General features: G+C 33.3%; 1 protein-coding gene across 1 annotated transcript in view; it reads left to right on the top strand.

Annotated features, from left to right (window-relative positions):
* The window catches only part of CFAP47 (cilia and flagella associated protein 47), a 578552-nt gene that overhangs the window by 108638 nt on the left and 447062 nt on the right, over window positions 1-22852 (top strand). Inside the window, 3 exon segments of the mRNA XM_063084619.1 lie at window positions 3149-3287; window positions 9389-9483; window positions 19004-19163. Coding sequence (XP_062940689.1) covers window positions 3149-3287; window positions 9389-9483; window positions 19004-19163 — 394 coding nt within the window.

Genomic DNA, 22852 nt, shown 5'->3' with positions numbered 1-22852 from the left:
TTTATATTTAAAGTAATTAGTGATAAATCCCACTTGATCATAGTGTATGATTTATTGCTCAGATGCAAGGATGGTTCAACATATGCAAATCAATAAATATCATGCACCACATTAACATAATGAAAGATAAAAAATCACATGTTCATCTCATTAGATTCAGAAAAAGCATTTGACAAAAGTCAATATTATTTTGCAATAAAAATGCTCAACAAAGTAGATATAGAAGGAATGTTTCGCAACACAGTAAAGGCCATCTCTGATCAGCCCACAACTAATAATCTCAATTTGTGCATACATTATTTACCTGATTTTCTTTTTTCTTTTCTATCATTTCCTATAGGTCTATGGGCATATTTAAGACAGTGGCTTTAAAGTCTTTGTCTAGTAATTCCTTTGCCTGGGCTTCCTCAGAGATGGTTTCTGTTGATTTATTTTATTCCTTTGGACCATGTAAACTGGGTATTTTTGTTACTGTAGTTGAAACCTGGACATTTGAATATTATAATGTGGTAACACTGGAAATCAGATCATCCTCCTTTCCCTGGGTTTATTTTTCTTGATTGTTGAAGGCTGCAGTCATCTACTTGTTTAGTTAGTTTTCAAAACCCTTTTTTGCAAAGAATGTTTTCTTTGTTGTATTTGGTCACTGAAATGTCTAAGCTTTTAGCTGATTTTCAGCTAGTATTTTTGTGTAGATTTACTTGCACAGAAGGAACTAAAAGAATCAAACACAAAAACAAAAATACCTATCCCAGTCTTTGTGGATTGACTCTGTGCCAAGGCATTCCTTTAGCAGTTAGCCAGGCTGTTTACAACACTGTCTTAGCCTTTACTTCCTGCTTGCACTTAGTCTACAGTCAGAGAGATGTGAGGGCTTAGAATCTTTTCAGGTATTTTATGAGCACACGTCCTACCCTGAGCAGGCTCGTGGCTTTCTAAATTTCCTAGTACACATGGGCACTTCTGAATGCAATAATATCCCAATGAAACTCTTTCCCTCACTTTTCTCTCCAGGCTTCAGGTTGTGCTTACATATCTTAATCTTAATATTTTTTTCCCCAGGTAGATTCAGGTTTTTTGGTTATCTTACAACATTTTTAAGCAATGCCCACTAGTTTTCTGCCCTGAGTAAGTTCCAAGTTAGCCAAAGCAAAAACGATCACTTTGTGTTAGTCCTTCAGGTAACTCCAGACAAGTTAGAACAGACAAACACAATAATTTGTGAATGAGGTCCGCTGTTCTCCATCCAAACCAGGTACCAGGGTTCTACATTGGAAATGCAGGCTGTCATCTTTAAGACCATCACTGAGTTGGGGAGGAAGTGGAGCAAGGGCAAGTAAAAGTGCCACAAAGCTTTCCTACTGTTTTTAAGTTGCCTTTTTCTTGATTCAGGGTTCATTGAGTTACTATAAACCTTTGACTAGTTTCCAGAGTGCTGACAACACTGTTCTAACAGCTTTGCTTGTTTTTGATGTTTTTGTGGAGGGTTGGGCATTTAGAGCTACCTGTATTTTATTTGGCTGATATCATCATCTTCTTTTATTTTGATGTGGATCCCAAACATGAAGATTGACTGTTTTTCTTCTCCTTTATGCAAATATTCTGTATTTTCACAAAGGCTGGGCCACAGATTCTTTATTTAAAAATGAGGGACTAGCACTATATAATTGCCAATATTTTTTGTAGTTTTTAGGGTTCATTCTTCTGTCACTAACCTGACTAGGTGCAGTTATTCTCAGTTAATTTTTGGTTTTGAAGCCAGGTATATTAAAAACAGAACTAAGAAATTTGCTTCAACTTTTTAAAATTTCATTTTTCTAAAAATTTATGTACAGTAAAATTCTTTTTCTGGTAGTGCATGGGTATTAACAAATGCATACAGCTTTGTAACAAATACCAAAATCAATAAAGAGAACAATCTCATCACTGTCTCTTAATTTTTCTTCAGTGTATTTATCATCAACCTCTCCACCCACCCCAGCCCATGACAAACACTGATTTGATTTTGTCCCTGTAATTTTCCCTTTTCCAGAGTTCCATATAAATGAAATCATAAAGTATGTTGCTTTTTCAGTCTGACATCTCTCAATTACCATATGCATTTGAGGTTTCTCCGTATTATTGTGTGTAATGGTGGTTCATATTTTTTTTTTTTATCTTTGAGGAGTATTCTATCATACAGGTTTACCAAAGTGTTTTATTCATTCATCATTTAGAGAGTGTTTGGGGTGTTTTTAGTTTTGGGCACTTATAAATAAGGCCACTATAAAATTTTGCAGGCAGATTTTCATATGACTAAGTTTTCATTTCTCTTGGGTGAATACCTGAGTTTGGGAGAGATAGGCCTTATGTTAAATATATACTTAACCTTCTAATAAACTGGAAAACTATTTTCCAAAGTGGCTGTAAAATTTTGCATTCCCATCAGCAATGTATAAATATATTAGATGCTCACGTTTTTACCAGCACTTGGTTGGTATTGCTTATTTTTGTGTAAGTAATTGTGATAGATATGAAGTGGTATCAATTTGCATTTCCCTAATGTCTAGTGATGTTAGGAATCTTTTCACGGGCTAATGTGTCATTTATCTTTTTTCTGAAGTGTCTTTTTAAATGTTTTACCTATTTTTTCATTAGTTTGTTCATTTTTTAAATTGATCTCTGAGTGTTCTTTGTGTATTTTGGATACCAGTTGGCTTTTTTGTATGTGAGAAATGTGTTTTTGGCTTATAATTTTATTTCATTAACAATGTCTTTAACAGAATGAATGTTTTTAATTTTGATACAGTAGTTTTTTTAATAGAGATGATTCTTTGCTATTGCATTTAAGAAATCTTTGATTAACCAAGGATCACAAAGACTTTTCTCCTCCAGTTTCTTGCTTAAGTTTTATAGCTTTGTGTCTTATATTTAGATCTTTGGTTTACTTTGAAAGAATAGGACTTATTTTTTAAAATTTATTTACTTTTGGTTTTTTAGAATTATTCTTGAATTCATGAAAAATAAAGTCTTGTTTTGAAAAAAAATGCTATTTCAATGTCACTAGATAATTTTATTTTGAGAACTGTTTTTTTAAACTGCTGTTTTGTTAAATCAATTATATATTTTTCTGAGCAAAAACAGTCATAACGTATTTTTTGTCTGTCAGGTGGTAACCTATGACTTTATCATTGAAGTTCAAATTAATTCCTTCAAGGCTTCAGAACTCTATGCTGAATATTTGTCAGGTTCTTCTTCGTTTCCTAAGACAACACCACTTATCCAACCCTGTTATGTTCAAGCTACTGGTATGTAATATTGATGTTATGTTCAAGCTACTCGTATGTAATATTGAAACAGCCAGTTGGTGTAAGCCAAAGATTTACACATAACCACCTAAACTTTTTTTTAAAATCAGAATATGATACTTATTTTTCAAAAATAGAAATAATAGATGTTGGGCATCTCCGGCGGCCACACGTGACCCCAACAGGTTTTTCTTTTCCCTAGAGGGTTGGGGCCAAAGAGATTGCCCTTTTCTCCCCCCCCCCCCCAGGACACAGGGTAAAAAGAGATTCCAAGAGATGGGTGAGCATGCTGCTGCTCTCCCCAGATAGGGAACAAACACATACACATGCAGCGGGGGTTCTGTCAGGCAGTTCCGTTTATTGTCACACAAAAGATCATATTTATATGCTTAGCAGGTGGGGATTTACAAGCTTAGGCCAATCTTTGAAAAGGTCAAATGTGCATGTGCCTTGCCTCTCTATGCTTAGCCCTCCCCCTTAACTTCCCTTGGGCGCCACCTTTTATCCGTTGAGGCCATCTGTTGTTTTTGCTTAGAAAAAGGGCACAGTCCCATAAATAGAAAGTAAAATTATGATATGATTCCTTTGTGTATCACTTATATTGTCAATCTGTGAGATTGAATTTTCACAGATATATTCTCAGGTAAGTGAATCTTGCTAAAAAAATATGATAGAATTAAAAACAGCTCAACATAGTATTTTATTTACTTTGGGTGTAGTTTTTAAATGATAGTATAAATTATTAAAATAAAATGCATTGAAAATAAACTGAAACTGTTATAATTTCGTTTAAGAAAATATTTTTTATTTTAAATGGATGGGTTACAAAGGGACTACATACATTAAAAGAAAATTAAGTACATTAAAAATTGGGATTATTTGTTAAATATCTATTCACTTTCTCCATATATCAAGGATAAAACTGATGTACTCTGCAAACTATTCTTTTGACAAACTTTGGCTTTGCTTTTCATTATATATGCTTAAGTATTCTTCATGGAAAGTCAAGAAGTCTATATTTTGGTTTCATAGTTTAATACTATGTTAAATTGTCATTAATTATAAAATAGTGACAAGTATCATATCAGATAATTGCACTTGGCAGCTGGTAAGAGAAGTCTCACTAAAGCAGCATGTGCATGATAAAAATTTATTTCACTCTCATTTAAAATCTAGAGTTATGAGTTTCACAGCTGGTATGGAGGCTGCATGAAGTCAAAGTTTTTCCCTTCTTTTAAAGTATCTTTTTCTGGAAAAGAAAATAATCATTGTCTAATTTTGTTTTCTGAACTAAGTGGTTATCTTTCATGAAAAATAAAATAAAATTTACTTATTTGAAGGTTAAAAATTAAAATTGCATCATTAAGGAAAGTTGGAAAATGTAGAAACAAAAACACTTGTGTGGAATTCCAATATTTAGAGCAAACGGTTTTTAATATTTTGAGGTCTTACTCGTTTTTGTTCTATACATTGATTTATTAATTTAATTATTGATATACTTGGAGTATACTGCTTATGCTAAGTTGAAACCACCTCTGTTTACTCTTAATAGAAAATTTTATTTGAATGCTGTAGTCCATTATTAATGACATAAATTAACACTGGTAGTTATTACAAAATATTTCATCGAGTTAGTATCTCTTCTAGCTTACTTAAACATCATCATAAGTATTTAGGTGTTTATTTTTTATTTTCTTGTTAATATAAATATTGTAGTAGTAAACATTTTTTGCATATAATATTTATTTCCTATTTAGGTTTTTTTTTTTAAAGAAAGTTCCTCAGAATTGGTTGCATTAGTTCTAAATGTATACAGTTGAAGTCTCTCGATGCATTTTGTCAAAGGATGTTTATACAGAGTTGTATTGTTTTACCCCCTCCCTAGTATAAACTCTTACCAGCGTTGGACTGAAGAAATTGGATATCCTTATGTGTGATTAAAAGTAATCATTTCAATTTTTACTTTTTTGCTTGCTCATAATGATAAGACATTTCTTATCTTTGTTATTAATTCTATATTTTATGTCAATTATCTGTTCACATACTTTGCCTTTATCACTGAGGTTTTGTATTTGTCTGACAGATTTGAGCAAGCTCTTTGTATTATCTTCTTTCGTATTTAATGTGAATGCTTTACAAGATTTGCTTTATGCCTTTAGTTTTATTCATTTTTCAATAGATTTCTTTATTAATTTTATGGTAAAATGTACCTATCTTTTTCCTCTGTGATGTCTAACTTTGCTTTAAAAATTAGAGTGTCTTCCCCTTATAGAGGCTGATAAATATGTCATTCTGGGTTTCCTTTTTCTTTCTATTTTTAATGGTTTAAATTTTATCCAACATTTTAAATATCTAGTTAGTTTTTAACAAATATTTTTGTACTCCACAAAGGGCTGAAATGTCAAATAGTCTTAATTGTATTATATAACTTATCAACACCAAAGTTTACTAATGATTCAAATGATACAAGTAAAATCAGGCAGATTTGTAGCGTTTCTTCCTAGGGAAGCTGAAATCTGTCAGACACAGTTTCCAAATTGTCCTTTTCTTTCTCCTTAGGATTCCTTTTGATTTTGAATTAACAGATGAATTTTTAAAGATGTTTTTATTATATAAATTTAAGGTGTACAGCATGTTTTGATATACTGTACATAGTAAAATGATTCTGTAGTCAAGAATCATCAGCCATAGTTGCCCTTGGTTTTTGTTGGCAAAAGTATCTAACATCTACTCTCTTAGGGAATTTCCAGTATGTGATACAATATTATTAACAGTAGTCCTCATGCTGCACATTAGTGTTGAATGACATTTGTGGAAAACTTGTTCTCAAAGAATACCAAATTTTTTGGTGCTCTCTTAGTTTGTACTCGTAATAGTTACATAGATAAGAAATGACTGCATGATAAAGTCCCACTTTCCTACCAGCCATGCCCCATAAATTCATAAATCCCAGCTATTCTTGATAGGCCATGTAATGTCAAGATACTTATTTGCATAAGTCCACTGGTTGATGCCATTTCTATGTTTACAAAGAGATCTGGTCATTCCCTCAGCCATTAATTACCTCAGTAGGAGGGGATGATTCACAAGCCTGCTGGTATCTTTTACTTCAAAATAACATGCATTTATTCTAAAATTAAAATAGTACAAATAAGGTTTATAAGCCAGAACTGCAGTGCATTATCCTTCTCCTCCTCACAGCTTATCCTGAACCACAGAGGGAACGACTTTCTTCATTTTTTATCTAATGAAGACACTATTTAGTGACAAGCCTTTTCCGTCACTTGCAACTATTAAGCCACTGCTCCATTTTCAATGTACCTTAAATTTAAATTTACCTTAAATCCAATTTACCTTAAATTTATTTATTTATTTATTTATTTATTTATTTTTCTTATTGTGCATACCAGAGATGATTCTCAAGTCAAAAAGAGGTCTAAACTCTCTCTCTCCTTTTTTTTTTTTTTTTGTGGTGGGGGGAGTTGGCCTGCATGGGGATCCGAACCTTTAGACCTTGGTGTTGGAACACCGCGCTCTAACCAGCTGAGCTAACTGGCCAGCCAAAATACATCTTTTTAATTTTTTTTTAATTTTTAATTTTATTTATTTTCTTATTTTTATTTTGCCGATATACAATGTGGTTGATTATTGTGGTCCATTACTGAATGTACCTTAAATTTAAAATTAATAATACCTTAAATTTCAATTACATTTTTATTTGGAGTTTTAATTATTGTGACGTTATACTGTTCATTGCTGAGCCAAGTATATCATGTACAGTTATTATATTTCCTTTCTTTCAACTTATTGATTTTTGCAGGAGTTAATAATTGTTTCATTGTCTTTGAATATTTGACTAAATCCTCCAATGCCACAAAGCTCTATAACATGCTTGTCAGGACAATATTCCATGTATTCTTGCCTGTCGGATAATATGTCATGTCTACTTATTTTCTTGGAACAATCATCCTGGAGCACATCAAACTCCTGCACAGTTATGAACTAGATGCTTTCTGTTGCAGAAGTTTTGTGTGAGTCTTCCCTTCACTACAATTGTGAGGATTCCTATTTTTTGGTTTACTTCATTGTTTTGGTAGATATCTTCCAGGAGCTTCCTAAGAAATTGTACAAGGAAGTTAATTTTTTGAGAATTTCCTTGTCTGAAAATATTGTCTGAAAATACTGTTTTTCCTCCTGCACTTGTATGATATGGTAGTTTGGTTGAGAATAGAAATCTAGATTGAAATAATTTTCCCTCAAAATTTTGAAAGTATTACTATCTTCTATCTTCTGTTCTTACATTTGGAAGTCTGATGCTGTTCTTCTTCTGCATCTATTATATGTGACCTATGTTTCCCCTATGAAAGCTTTTAGAAACTTTCCTTTTTCCCTGCTATTCCATTATTTCATACGGATGACTTTGGTGTGAATCTTTCGTCTTTACCATTATCCTAAGTTCTTGTGGGCCTTTCAAACTGGAAGCTCATGTCTTTTGGCTCTATACAGTTTTCGTAAATTATTTCCTTGAAAATTTCTTTTTCACTACCATTTTTTATATTTCTCTTTTTCAGATTACTATTGTTTGGATTTTGCACCTGATAGATCCTGTTATGTATGTGAATTGTCCTTCTCCTCATTTTTGTTGCATTTCTCAGGACATCTTTCTGACTTTATTTTTTTTATGACAAATATTATTTAGACCAATTTAAACTATCAAGAATTCTTAATATTATCTGATTATTTCTTTACTTATTGCCTTTTTTTGTGAAAATGGTACCTTTTATCACTATTTATATTTTGATGATTTCTTTGACATTTTATTCTTTTCACTACATTGTCTCTATTTTTGCTGGATTATTTATTCTTTGTGCCTCTATTTCATGTTGAGCAATTTCTTTAATTTTTGGCTTATTCTGTCATGATTATTGGTGACTCTCAAAAGCTAGCTTCAGCACAAAATATTATGTCATTGCCCAGAAATCAGAATACCAATGAATGTTTTAATTTTGGGGGGAGGTGGTGGTCTGAAATGTTGGTCTGTGAAACTTTAATATTGGATGGCTCAGTTCCTCCAGAAAAATGATTCTCTAATAATCTGTGTTAGGGAGAATATAACTTTTTCCTTTAAATAAAATAGTGCTCTCTAAGAATTTAAGTAATATGCCAAAATGGTGCTCTGTTTTTAAACATATAATCAAACTTTTCTTTTTCCTAGCTCTCCCCTATTGCCAATTTGCAAATGGGAAGGCCATAGTACATGTGCCACTTTCTGTATATCTGCCATAACTTTATCTTTTTCAGGCTTTCTTCTGATAGGTATTGGGAGTGGCGCAATTATGAACACCATCTACAGCTTTTTCTTATCCTATATATCCTAACCCTCTGCCAAAGCATTAATTAATTTCAGTGATATAGCAAAAGCATATGTAAGATACATATATTTTTAGGATCAGAAATTGGTTTCTGTCCACTCACTTATTTTCCCAAAAGCTTGTGAGACCCTTTAGTTTTCATTAAGAATTTCAAATATCTCAGAGGTAAGTTTCAAAAGTATAGGTTTTTATTTTTTTTTTAATGCAGGCAATATTTTCTTTAATGCAGTAAGTGTGTTTACAGCTATACCTATTACTGAATCATTCATAAAATAGCCATTTACTCCCAGAACTTTCTTCTTCCATGTAAGAAACAATATATGATATGCCATCTATGTATTTTCCCTGTATTCCAATAATTTTTTCTTCTGCATTTCTGTTCACTTCTGCATTGGTCAAACTCTAGTGTGATGATCATTTTAAATGTACTTTTTTATTAGATCAATATTAAGTATATTTCATATTTGTTTATAGCCAGGGTGATTTTCCTATTTTATTTGTAATTCATTACCATTAAAAAAATCTCACAAAATGGAACTTGGTAAATGTGAGAAACCAACATATTTTTTGAAATTTTTTAAAGTGTAATTTAATTTTCCAGTTGTGAATATAAAAGTAAAAATAAATGTTTTTTAAAGGTTTCATGTGGAAAAGTACTCATATACTAAGAAGTGCCTATGAGCTTATATCTGTTAATATTTTACCAGTGTGTTTACTTTCTTCTCATAGCATTGCAAGCACCAGTGAGATTGTCCAGTACTGAATTTGTGCTTGAAATCCCTTTACATGAGATGAATTCTAAAGGCAAGGTCACCAAAACTCAGGTATGTATAGTGAAATGGTACAGTTTACAACTGTTTTGTAATTATGGTTATTAGTTTATAAGTTTGTTATTCTGAAGCATGGTTGGTTTGAACTATTCCGTATGATTAATTTCTCCCCAAACATTTATGCTATTTGGTGAAAGAATACTGACATTTTTAGAGAATATATGTATGTATATAATTTCTCAGAAGTAATTATCAAAGTATACAAACATATATAAAGATATTTATTTTATAAATACACATTTATGCATATATTTAATAAGAATATTCAAAATATTTTGAATATAATTCATCTCTTTCACCTTATACAAATGGATGCTTTGATTGAGATTAATGTAAAATATGTTTCATACATGTAAGAAAATGTGGTGAGAAGCAGTAATAAAAAGTGAAGAATTTCAGGTATATAATAAAGTAACTTTTATATTAATCTACTCTTTTTTTTCTTACTGGATATCTCTGCCTCTCTTCTAATTAGGAATCCATCTAGAAGGAAAAAAGAAAGACATGCATAATAAAGAAGCCATGCATTCATTGTAGAGATATGTATTTATACTCCCTTTTTTGTCTTATATATTGCTATTTCTGCAATTTTGAACCTCTATACCAGTGAAGAAAAATTATACGAGAAAATATTTAACATTGCACCCATAAAAAAAAGTAGCAGAGTGCTATATGAAATTTTAGCTAGAGATCCAAAAAGAATCTCTTCTGAAATTAAAAATATGACTCTTCAAAGCATAAAAAGTCAATAAGACAGTAGAACTTCAAGGATGCAAAAAACCTTGTATGTGGGGCTAGAAAGGAAACTTTATTGAACTGAATTGAATTGAATTTCAGAAAAAAAAAAATCCCTTCAAAACTGAGAGATTATTTTGTACCAAAGAAATTTTATTCAATTGATATAAGGAAAGATTTAGACTTCTGTCTTGAGTGGCAGAGGGGTCATATTGGCCCTATAGTGAAGAAAATATGATTCTAATAAACTACTTGAATTTTCTGTGAATAACACATACACAGTCATAATAAGATATGTAATACATACAAGACAATATGTTTATGGAGCAGAATTAAAATGTCATCATACTTATTGTATGTAAAATGACATGTGTATGATATGTACAATGTGTATACGAAGGTTAAGTTGACAAAAGGCTTTGGGAATAATAGAAAGAAGAGGAGTGAAACTCATTTTACATAGTGGGTAATTAAAGGGATTGTCTAAAGTGGATGAAGAAAGAACTAGAGATATAAATATATTGCTTACAATTACTAATTGACTAATGGGAGAATTAAAATAATATAAATATCTAAAAATGGAAGGTGAAAAGAGAAGTGGAGGTAATGAAAATGAGTTAAATCCTCATCTTTCCTAGTGGGCAGTCAAGAGACATTATCTGAAAGTGATAAATCATGAAATAGCCATGTGGCACGCAGAGTAATGGCCCCCAAAGATGCTTAAGTCATAATCACCAGAATTTGTGAACACATTACCCTTATATTACAAAAAATACGTTGCTGATGTGATTACAGTTAAAGACCCTGAGAAGGAGAGATTATCCTTGACTCTCTGTGTGGTCCCAGTCTAATCACGTGAGTGTTTAAAAGCAAAGAATTTTCCTGACTGTGGCCAGAGGAAGATACGACAACAGAAGGAGGGTCAGAGAGATGCTATGTTGCTGGCTCTGAAGACAGAGTAAGGGCCCACTAGCCAAGGAATGTGGCTGATCTCTAGAAACTGGGAAAAGGCAAGGAAAGGGACTTTTCTATAAAGCCTTCAGGAAGGAACATATAGTTTCTGCCAGCACCTCGATCTTAGTCAAATTATACAAGTTGAATTTCTAATCTACAGGAATGTAATATAATGAATTTGTGTTTTTTCACATTACTAAGTTTGTAGTAATCTGTTATGCCAGCAATAGAAAAACTAACATAAGCTGTATTATCACGTTGGCTAAAATCAGTTGTTTCTGGAAAGTAGAACTATTGATGAAGAAGAGTTGAGTGGAACAAATGCTTTTTTATAAGCTTTTCTGAACTTTTTGTGTAGCTATTTATGTTTATTATTTTGACAAATATGTAAAAAATGACACAATAATAAACATACTAAAAAAATTATTCATAAAGGGCCAAGCCCATGGCGCACTCGGGAGAGTGCGGCGCTGGGAGCGCGGCAACGCTCCCACCGCGGGTTTGGATCCTATATATGAATGGCCGGGGCACTCACTGGCTGAGTGCTGGTCACGAAAAAGACAAAAAAAAAAAAAAAAAATTATTCATAAAAAATAATGAAATTCTCCCATTTGCAACAACATGGATGAACCTGGAGAAACTTATGTCAAGTGAAATAAGCAAAGCACGGAGGGGTAAATACCACATGTACTCACTCATATGTGGGAGCTAAGAGAGAAAGAATGAAAGTAGAAAGGACCACAGTAATGCGTTGGACTTGCAGAGAGCGAGAACATTCCTTGGGCTACAAAGTGGAGTAGGGTGGGGGAGATGGAGGTTGGGGATAGGGTGGGAGACACAGGGTACAAATGCAAATTGTGGTAATGGGCATGCTGCCAGTAGGAATCTATCCTTCACGTCATGTGCATGAGGGGTGACAACCAGCTTTGCACCTCATGAATACTCATAACCAATTAATAAAAAAGGGAAAACAAGTTTCTATATAGATAACTGCTCTATTCTCAGAATTATAGGGTATAAAAGATGGATTGTATTTTAGAGGTATTATAACTTGTTCACATTTTGGTATGACAAAAATGAAGCATTCAATTGGCTGATATGATTCTGTGCCCACCTTCTGTATTAAATGATGTTGTTTTCTTTAGAATGTGTAAATTAACTTTGTTATAGTTAGGAAATATGAGGGTATTTCAAAAAGTTCATGGAAAAATGGAATTGAAAGACAATATGGAGGGTGTGACTGATGGGCTTTGGGCTGGAGCTGGGATCCCCTGTCCAGTGAGGGCTGGGATGAGACCATTCTCTGATTAGGGATGCTAAAATTTTGAAGAGTCACCTTACCAGATGTGTTCCCTGGACTGTGGACATCCCAGCCACTGAAACTGCAGTCTTTTTTTGTTGCAAAACAAGCATTTTGGCTTGGAACTGATTGCAGGAGCTTTCAGGAAAGAATCACAGTGAAACAATAAATATCTATGAATGACAAAAGGTGTAAAAGTTATGCAGTTAATAATCTGAATTCCGGTCAAGATGGCAGAGTAGTCGGTTGCTGGTGTCACTCCCTCCCACAGAGCGACCAATTTTCAGCTATTGAGGAGCAGTGACAGAGGACCCGAGATCTGTGGTGGAGTGGATGGGAGCTGCGTGCCACAGGACCCCATTTCAGGTTGCTCTGAATTGCACAGAGAGACTTTAGAGCTTCTGGGTCCACACTCCCCAAGCCTCCCAGGCCAGAAAAGGCAGGCAGGGTGGGACTTCTGGCCCAGGCCAGTCCCGCCACCAGGAGAGACTTAACAGCCTTGGGGTTCTCACATCCCGAGCCAGCCAAACCTGAAAAGGTAGGCGGGGTAGGAATTCCGGCCCAGGGAAGTCCCCACCTCCGGGAGTGAATTAAGAGGCTTGGAGCCCCCACACTCGGAGCCAGCTGAGACAGAGAAGACACGTGGGGCAGGACTTCCAGCCCAGGCTAGTTCCTGCTGCCAAGAAGTGGCAGTCCTTTCAGGATCCAAGCCAGACATTAGGGTGAAACAAGTGGACTGAGATACCCCTGGCCACAATGACAAAACACCAAAGGAAAGATACCAGAAATATGAAAAATCAAGAAAGTACATCACCACCAAAGGAAAATAATAACTCTCAAGCACTAGCTCCTATAGAACAGGAAGTCTTTGAAATGATAGACAAGGAATTTAGAGTAACTATTCTAAGGAAACTAAATGAGATATGAGAAAATTCAGACAAGACAATGAAATGAGAAAAAATATACAGGATCTGAAAGAAGAAATGTACAAAGAAAGGAATGTCTTGAAAAAAAATGTAGCTGAGCTTGTGGAGCTGAAGGATTCATTCAATGAAATAAAAAACACAACAGAGAGTTTAACCAGCAGACTTGAAAAAGCAGAAGAGAGAATTTCTGACCTTGAAGACAGGCTGTTTGAATTAACACAGGCAGACAAGAAAAAAGAAAAAAGAATCAAAATTTGGAGAAAATCTAAGAGAGAAAACTGGCAACCTTAAGCACTCAAATGTCCGAACCATGGGTATTCCAGAAAGGGAGGAGCATGGAAATGGCATTGAAAACATATTCAATGAAATAAAAGCAGAAAAATTCCCATGGGTAGGGAAAGACACAGATCTCCAGATTCAGGAAGCCCAAAGATCACCAAATACATTAAACCCAAAAAGGTCCACTCCAAGACATGTGATACTCAAACTGACAAACTCAAAGACAAAGAGAGAATCTTAAAAGCTGCAAGAGAGAAGTGGCAAGTCAGCTGTAAGGGTGGCCCAATCAGAATAATATCAGACTTTTCATCAGAAACCCTAAAAGCCAGAAAAGAATGGGATGATACATTCAAAATGCTAAAGGACAAAAATTGCCAGCCAAGAATACATTACCCAGCAAAGCTATCCTTCTGAAATGAGGGACAAGTAGTATATTTTTCAGACAAACAAAAACCGTGGGAGTTCACTACCACAAGACCAACCCTACAAGAAGTTATCAAGGAAGTACTAGGTTTGATACCACAAAAACAACCATCACTGCCATGAATACTCAAGAAAGAAAATACCTACCAGCAAAACAAAAATGCTAACAAAAGAGAAAAAATAGTTTGTCTGTCACCCCAAGAAACCAACAAATAGAGAAGACAAGCAGAAAATTAAAAAGAAAGGAACAAAAGGTACTTAAGACACCTAAACAAAATTCAGTAAAATGCTAGGAGTAAATCAACACCTTTCAATAATAACTCTAAATGTAAAGGGATTAAATTCCCCATTCAAAAGACACAGACTGACTCGTTGGATTAAAAAGATGGACCCAACAATATGCTGTCTCCAAGAGACTCACATAATCTGTAAAGACACACATAGACAAAGAGTGAAAGTATGGAAAAAGATATATCATGCAAATAGAAATGAAAATTGAGCTGGAGTAGCTAGATTTATATCAGATAAAATAGACTTTAAAGCAAAAAACATAAAAAGAGATAAAGAAGGTCACTATATAATGATAAAAGTACCTATCCATCAAGAAGACATAACAATCATAAATATATATGCACCCAATGTCAGAGCAGTCAGATTTACAAAGCAAACACTACTAGATCTAAAGAAAGAGATAGACACTAACATCATCATAGCGGGGTACCGGAAAACCCCACTCTCATCATTGGACAGATCATGTAGGCAAAGAATCAATAGAGAAACACAAAATCTAAACAATACTTTAGACCAATTGGATTTGACAGATATCTACAGAACATTCCGTCCAACAACCTCAGAATATTCATTCTTCTCATGAGCACATGGAAAATTCTCCAGGATACACCACATATTAGGTCACAAAGCAAGTCTCAGCATATTTGAAACAACTGGAATTATTCCATGTATTTTTTCTAATCACAGTGGATTAAAATTAGAAATCAATAATAAATGAAACTCTGAAAAGTAAACAAACACATGGAAATTAAACAACATTCTCCTTAATGACTTGTGGGTCCAAGAAGAAATTAAACAGGAAATCAAAAAATTTCTTGAAACCAATGCAAATAATGACACATCATACCAAAACCTGTGGGATACTGCAAAAGCAGCATGAGGGGGAAATTTATCACATTAAATGCTAACTTTAGAAGAATGGAAAGATGGCAAATAAATAACCTAACACTTCACCTTAAAGATCTAGAAAAACAAGAACAATTCAAACCTAAAGTTAGTTAGTAGATGGGAAGAAATAATTAAGATCAGAGAAGAACTAAATGAAATAGAAACATGAAAAACAATACAAAAGATCAATTAAACAAAAAGTTGGTTTTTTGAAAAGATAAAATCGAAAAACCTTTAACAAGATTAACTAAGAAAAGAAGAGAGAAAACCCAAATAACAAAAATTAGAAATGAAAAAGGTGATATTACAACTGACACCTCAGAAATACAAGGAAACATTAGAGATTACTATAAACTACTACATCTCAACAAATTTGAAAATCTGGAGGAAATGAATAAATTTCTAGATGCAAACAAACTACCAAAACTGAGCCAAAAAGATATAGAATATCTGAACAGACCAATAAAAATAAAAGAGATTGAAGCTGTGTTCAGAAGGCTCCCAACAGTGAAAAGCCCAGGACTGTAAGGGTTCACTGCAAAGTTCTACCAAACCTTCAAAGAGAAACAGATACCAATTCTCTACAGACTGTTCCAAAATATTGAATCAGAGGCCATTCTCCCAAACTCATTCTATGAGTCAAATATCACCCTGATACCAAAACCAGACAAAGAAGCATCAAAAATAGAAAACTACAGGCCAATATTGTTGAAGAATATAAATGCAAAAATCCTCAATAAAATACTAGCTAACAGAATACAGCAACACATACAGAAAATTGTACAACATGATCAAGTGGGGTCCATCCCAGGGGTGCAAGTTTGGTTCAACATATGCAAATCAATAAATGTGATACACCACATTAATAAAAGCAGTGACACAAACCACATGATCATCTCTATTGAAGTTGAAAAAAGCATTTGACAAAATTCAACATCCTTTCATGATAAACATTCTCTTAGAGTTAGGCATAGACAGAAAGTACCTCAACATAATTAAAGCCATATACAATAAGCCCACTGCCCATATCGTCCTGAATGGATGATTAAAAACAGGAACTAGATAAGGATGCCCACTTTCATCACTCCTATTCAACATGGTGTTGGAATTATTAGCCAGAGCAATCAGAGAATATATGGAAATAAAGGGCATGCAGATTGGAAAGGATGAAGTAAAGTTGTCCCTTTTCACAGATGATATGATCTTATATATTGAACAGCATTAAGCCTCTATAAAAAACTCCTAGAGCTGATAAATGATTTCAGCACAGTTACAGGATACAAAATCAACACACAATAATCATTAGCATTTCTATACTCCAACAGTGAACATGCAGAAAATGAAATGAAGAAAGCTAGCCCATTTACAATAGCCACTAAACAAACAAACAAACAACAACAACAACAACAAAAACCCTAGGAATAAAGCTGACCAAGGATGTGAAAAAACTATAAGAAGAGAACTACAAACCACTGTTGAGAGAAATTAAAAAGGACACAAGAAGATGGAAAGATATCCCACGTTCTTGGATTGGAAGAATTAACATAGTGAAAATGTCCATATTACCCAAAGTGATCTACAGATTCAATGCAATCCCCATCCAAATTCTAATGACATTTTTCTCTAAGATGGAAAAGCTATCCAGATATTTATATGGAACAACATAAGACCATGCATAGCCAAAGCAATCCTGAGCAAAAAAAAATATACAGCTGGATGCATAACACTACCTGACTTTAAACTATATTACAAAGCTGTAATAACCAAAACAGCATGGTGCTGGCATAAAAATAGACACACTGATGCATGGAATAGAATAGAGAACCCAGAGATCAATCCATACACCTACAGCCATCTGATATTTTACAAAGGCAGCAAATCTACATACTGGGGAAGAGACTGCCTTTTCAACAAGTGATGCTGTGAAAACTGGATACTCATATATAGGAGAATGAAACCAGACCCGTACCTTTCACCATATACCAAAATTAACTCAAAATGGATTAAAGAATTAAATATACATCCTGAAACAATAAAATACCTTAAAGAAAACATAGGGGAAACACTCTGGGAAGTAGGAGTGGGTACAGACTTCATGACTAGGAACCCAAAAGCACAGGCAACTAAAGGTAAAATAAACAAATGGAATTATATCAAACTAAAAAGCATCTCCACAGCAAAAAAAAAAAAAAAAAAAAAATCAACAGAGGAAAGATGCAACCAACAGAGTGGGAGAAAATATTTGCAAAATATACATCTCACAAATGATTAATATCCAGGGCATACAAGGAACTCAAACGACTTTACAGGAAAAAAACAAATAACCCAATTAAAAAATGGGCAAAGGAGCTGAATAGGCATTTCTCAAAGGAAGATATATGAATGGCCAACAGACACCTGAAAAAATGCTCAAACTTACTTAGCATCTGGGAAATTCAAATCAAGACCAATTTGAGATACCATCTCACTCCAGTTAGGATGGCTAACATCCAAAAGACTGAGAATGATAAGTGCTAGAGATGTTGCAGAGAAAATGGAACTCCAATCCACTGTTTGTGGGGCTGCAAAATGGTACAGCCTTTATGGAAAATGATTTGCAGGTTCCTCAAACAATTACAGATAGATCTACCATATGACCCAGCTATTCTGCTACTGGGAATATACCCAGAGGAATGGAAATCATCATGCTGAAGGAATACCTGTACTCCAATGTTTATAGCAGCTCTATTTACAATAGACAAGAGCTGGAACCAGCCCAGATGTCCATCATCTGATGAGTGGATAAGGAAACTGTGGTACATCTACATAATGGAATATTAATCTGCTATGAAAAAGAATGAAATGCTACCATTCGCAACAGCATGGATGGACTTAGAGAAAATTATGAAAGAGAAATACTAACTTATTTGTTTGAGCTAAAAATAAATAAATAAATAAACACACAAACAAATAAAGAGGGGGAAGAAGACAGAATAGCCTCAAAAATTCCCTGAACTATATAAGTCAAGTGAACAGATATGATGTGGTGGGGGAGGAGAGAGGGTGAAGTGGAACTGGTAAAGGGACATGAAAATCAGCTACAATGTATTTTGAGAAGTAAAATTAAAAAAAAAAAAGGAAAGACAATATGAATCATTTCATGAACCTTTTGGAAGACCCCTCATACAAATATTGGAGTTAAGTAGATGTTTATGTACTTAGAGGCATTGGGAGAATTCATCTTTCCCCAATGTTTCGTTATTGTGAACAAAGCTATTGTAAACATTCACATACAGATTTTTGGGTAAACACAAATTTTCAATTCACTTTAGTAATTTGTTAGGAAATACTTGTTAAATGCAGAGTCATATGGTAGGTGTATGTTTATCATTTTAAAAACCTGCCCAGCTGTCTTTCAAATTGGTTGTACCATTTTGCATTCTTGCTATCAATGAATGATGGTTCTTGTTACTCTGCATCCTGGCATAGATATATTGATATTTTTATTTTACCTCAGTCTCTGTTCTTTGTGTATTTTTCATTGTTGTTAATAGGCTATGAATATATATTCATACCTCTTTGTCTGCCTAACATTTCTTTTAAAGCATTTTATTTGTGATTACCATTTTGCATCATTAATTTTGTGCATAGTCCCATCAACTTGCTATGATAATACAACTAAATTTTGTATTGCATACTACAGTTTTTAAACATTTCTTCTTTTTGTGTGTGTGAGCAGGATCTTGTCTTGCATAATATTTCAAAACATGACGTGCAGTGGACTTTGGATCTTAGTAATACTGGAAAACTTTTCAAACATGGCACATTCAAGTTTAGTGTACTGACTGGGATTCTGCAACCATGTGAAGAGTACAATGTTTCCATAAGTTTCTGTCCAAGTAAGCACTTTTCTTTTATATTTGCAGTTATAATTTCAATTTGTCCTTCATATGTTAAATTATTTTATTATATGCACAACAATTTAGATTGTTTTATGCTCTTTTTTACTTGAATAGTTATAAATAATGTAATTTTATTTTAAAATATTTGACAAATAAAGATTGCATATATTCAGTTTATACAATGTGATGATTTGGTATACATACATACCGTGTAGTGATTACTACAATCAAATTAATTAACACATCTTCATTACCCATGCTGTACATTAGATCCCCAGAATGTGTTAAGTTTTTAACTGAAAATTTGTACATTTTGATAAACATCTCTCCATATCCCCCAATCCCAGCCTCTGGCAAACAATGGCCTTACTCTTTGCTTCTATGAGTTCAACTTTTTAGATACCACACAAATGAAGTCATACAATATTTGTTATTCTGTCTCTGGTTTATTTTACATAAAACTATGTCCTCTAGTTTGAACCACTTTGTCAAAAACGGCGGGATTTCCTTTTTTTATGATAGCATAATATTCTATTGTATATACATATACTACAGTTTCTTTGTCCATTCATTTGACAATGGACTATTACATTGTTTCTGTAATTTGGATATTGTGAGTAACACTGCAATGATCATGTGGATGTGGATATCTTTTCTAGATACTGATTTCATTTTCTTTGGATGTATATCCGGAAGTGGCATTACTAGATTGTATGGTGGTTCTATTTTTAATATTTTGAAGAACCTCTATAATGTTTTTCATAATACCTTTACCAACTTATATTTGTGCCAAGAGTGTACAAGGATTTCCTTTTATCTACACCCTTACCAACCCTTGTTATCTCTTGACACTTAAATAACAGCCGTCCTAACCAGTATGTAATATTATCTCATTGTAGTTTTGATTTGCATTTCTCAGATGTTTAGTGATGTGAGGAACCTTTTCATACACCTGTTGGCTATCCGTATGTCTTGTTTAAAAAACTATCTATTCAGGTCTTTGCCCATATTTTAATCGGATTATTTGTTTTTTTCACTATTGAGTTGTGTCACTTAACTTGCACATTTTGGATATTTACCACTTATCAGATATATGATTTGGAGATATTTTCTTCCATCCTGTAGGTTGTTGTTTCACTCTGTTTATTGTTTCCTTTGCTGTGTGGAAGATTTTTAATTTGTTGTAGTCCCACTTGTTCATTTTCTCTTTTGTTCCTGTCCTTTTGGTGTTATATCCAAAAAATCATTGCCAACATCAATGTCAATGAATTTTCCCTCTGTTTTCTTCTAGGTGTTTAAAGGTTTCAGATCATACATTTATGTCTTTAATTCATTGCATATGACATAAAAAAATGGTCCATTTTTACTTTTTTGCATGTGGATATACAGTTTTCCCAACAACATTTACTGAAGAGAGTTTTCTTTCCCCATTATACATTTTTGATGTCCTTATCAAAGATTAGTTGAATGTCTATGTGCAGGTTAATTTCTAGGATATTTATTCAATTCTTTTGGTCTATGTGTCTGTTTAAATGCCAGGACCATATTTTGTTTATTATGATAACTTTCTAACATAGTTTGAAATCAGAAAGTGTAATACCTCCAGCCTTCTTTCTAAAGATTGCAGTGGCTATTAAGAGTCTTTTATGGTTTCATAAAAATTTTAGGATTTTTTTCTATTTTTGTGAAAATTCGTTGGAGTTCTGATAGGGCTTGCATTGAATCTGTAGATTGTTTTTAGTAGTGTGGATATTTACAATTTTTTTTTTCTGGCCAGTACAGTAATCAAATATATTTACAATATCAATTCATCCAGTTCATGAACATGAGAAATCTTTTTATTTATTTGTGTCATGTTTAATTTCTTTCATAATGTCTTATAGTTTCCAGTGTACAGATCTTTCTCTCCTTGGTTAAATTTATTTCTAAATGTTATTCTTTTTGGTGCTATTGTATGTGGGATTATTTTCTTAATTTCCTTTTTTGATAGTTTTTTGTTAGTGTATAGAAAGACAACCAATTTTGCATGTTGATTTTTGTATTCCACAACTTTACCAAATTTCTTTATTAGGTCTAACATTTTTTTTGGTGGAGTCTTTGGGGTTTTCTATATATAAGATCATGTCATCTGCAAACACAGACAATTTAACTTCTTCCTACCTGATTTAGATGCCTTTTATTTTTTTCTCTTGCCTAATTGCTCTGACTAGGACTTTCAGTAGTGTGATGAATAGAAGTAGAAGTGGTAAGAGTGAGCAGCCTTGTCTTGTTCCTGATCTTAGAGGAAAACTTTCAACTTTTCACTGTTGGGTGTGATATTAGTTATGGGATTGACATATATGGCCTTTATTGTGTTGAGGTACATTCCTTCAATACTTAATTTGTTCAGAGTTGTTTTTTTTTATCATGAAAGAATGTTGAATTTTGTCAAATGCTGTTTTTTAAACAATTAAAATGATCTTATGATTTTTACCCTTCATTCTGTTAATGTGGTGTTTCACAATTTTTGATTTGTGTATGCTGAAGCATGCTTGCATCTCAGAGATAAATCCCTCATGATCATGATTTATGATTCTTTAATGTGCTGTAGAATTTAATTTGCTAGGATTTTGTTGAGGGTTTTTGCATCTATGTTCATCAGGCGTATTGGCCTGTAATTTTTTTTCTTGCAGTGTCCTTGACTGGATTTAGTATCAGAGTAATGCTGTCCTCATAAAATGAGTTTGGAAGTATCCCAACATCTTTGGTTTTTTGGAAGCATTTGAGAAATATTGGTATTAGTTCTCTAAATATTTGTTAGAATTCGACAGTGAAGTCATCTGGTCCTGGGCTTTTTTCTTTTCTTTTCTTTTTTTTTTTCCTCTCATTATTTGATGGGATACTTTTTATTACTGATTTAATCTCCTTACTCATTATTGGTCTTTTCAAATTTTCTATTTATTCATGATCCAATGTTGGTAGGTTGTATGTTTCCACGAATTTATTCATTTCTTATAGGTTTTTCAATTTATTGGCATATAATTATTCACAGTAATCTCTTATGACCCATTGGTATTTATATAGTACCAGTTATGATGTCTTCTCTTTCATTGTTGATTTTATTTGTTTTGAATATTCTCTCTCTCTCTCTCTCTCGTCTCTCTTTTTAGTCTAGCTAAAGGTCTGTCAATTTTATTCTTGTCTCCAAAACCCAACTCTTAGTTTCATTAGCATTTTTTATTATTTTCCCAGTCCCTATTTCACTTATTTCTGCTATTAGCTTAGCAAGATAGCAAGTGGATGGGGCTATGCACAAAGATACTTGAGATTATTTCAGTCTTCTTAAATCTGTTAAGACTTGTTTTGTGGCCTAATATATGATCTATCTTGACAAATTTTCCATATGCATTTGAAAAAATGTGTATTTCATTGTCGCATGGAATGTTTTGCGTGTGGCTATTAGGTCCATTTTGTCTAAAGCGTAGTTCAAGTCCAATGTTTGAGTATTGATTTTCTGTCTGGATGATCTGTTTTAAAAGTGGGATATTAAGTCCCCTAATATTATTGGAATGTAGTCTGTCTCTCTCTTCAGATCTGTCAGTATTTGCTTTATGTAATCAGGTGCCCCAATATTCAGTGCATACATATTTACATTTTTATATCTTAATGAATTGATCTTATTATCACTATATACTGACCTTGTTTAT

Source organism: Cynocephalus volans, chromosome X, assembly GCF_027409185.1.
Source record: "Cynocephalus volans isolate mCynVol1 chromosome X, mCynVol1.pri, whole genome shotgun sequence".
In the NCBI taxonomy this organism is placed as follows: Eukaryota; Metazoa; Chordata; class Mammalia; order Dermoptera; family Cynocephalidae; genus Cynocephalus; species Cynocephalus volans.
Note: the sequence above shows the minus strand (reverse complement) of the source record. Positions and strands in the feature narration are given on the sequence as shown.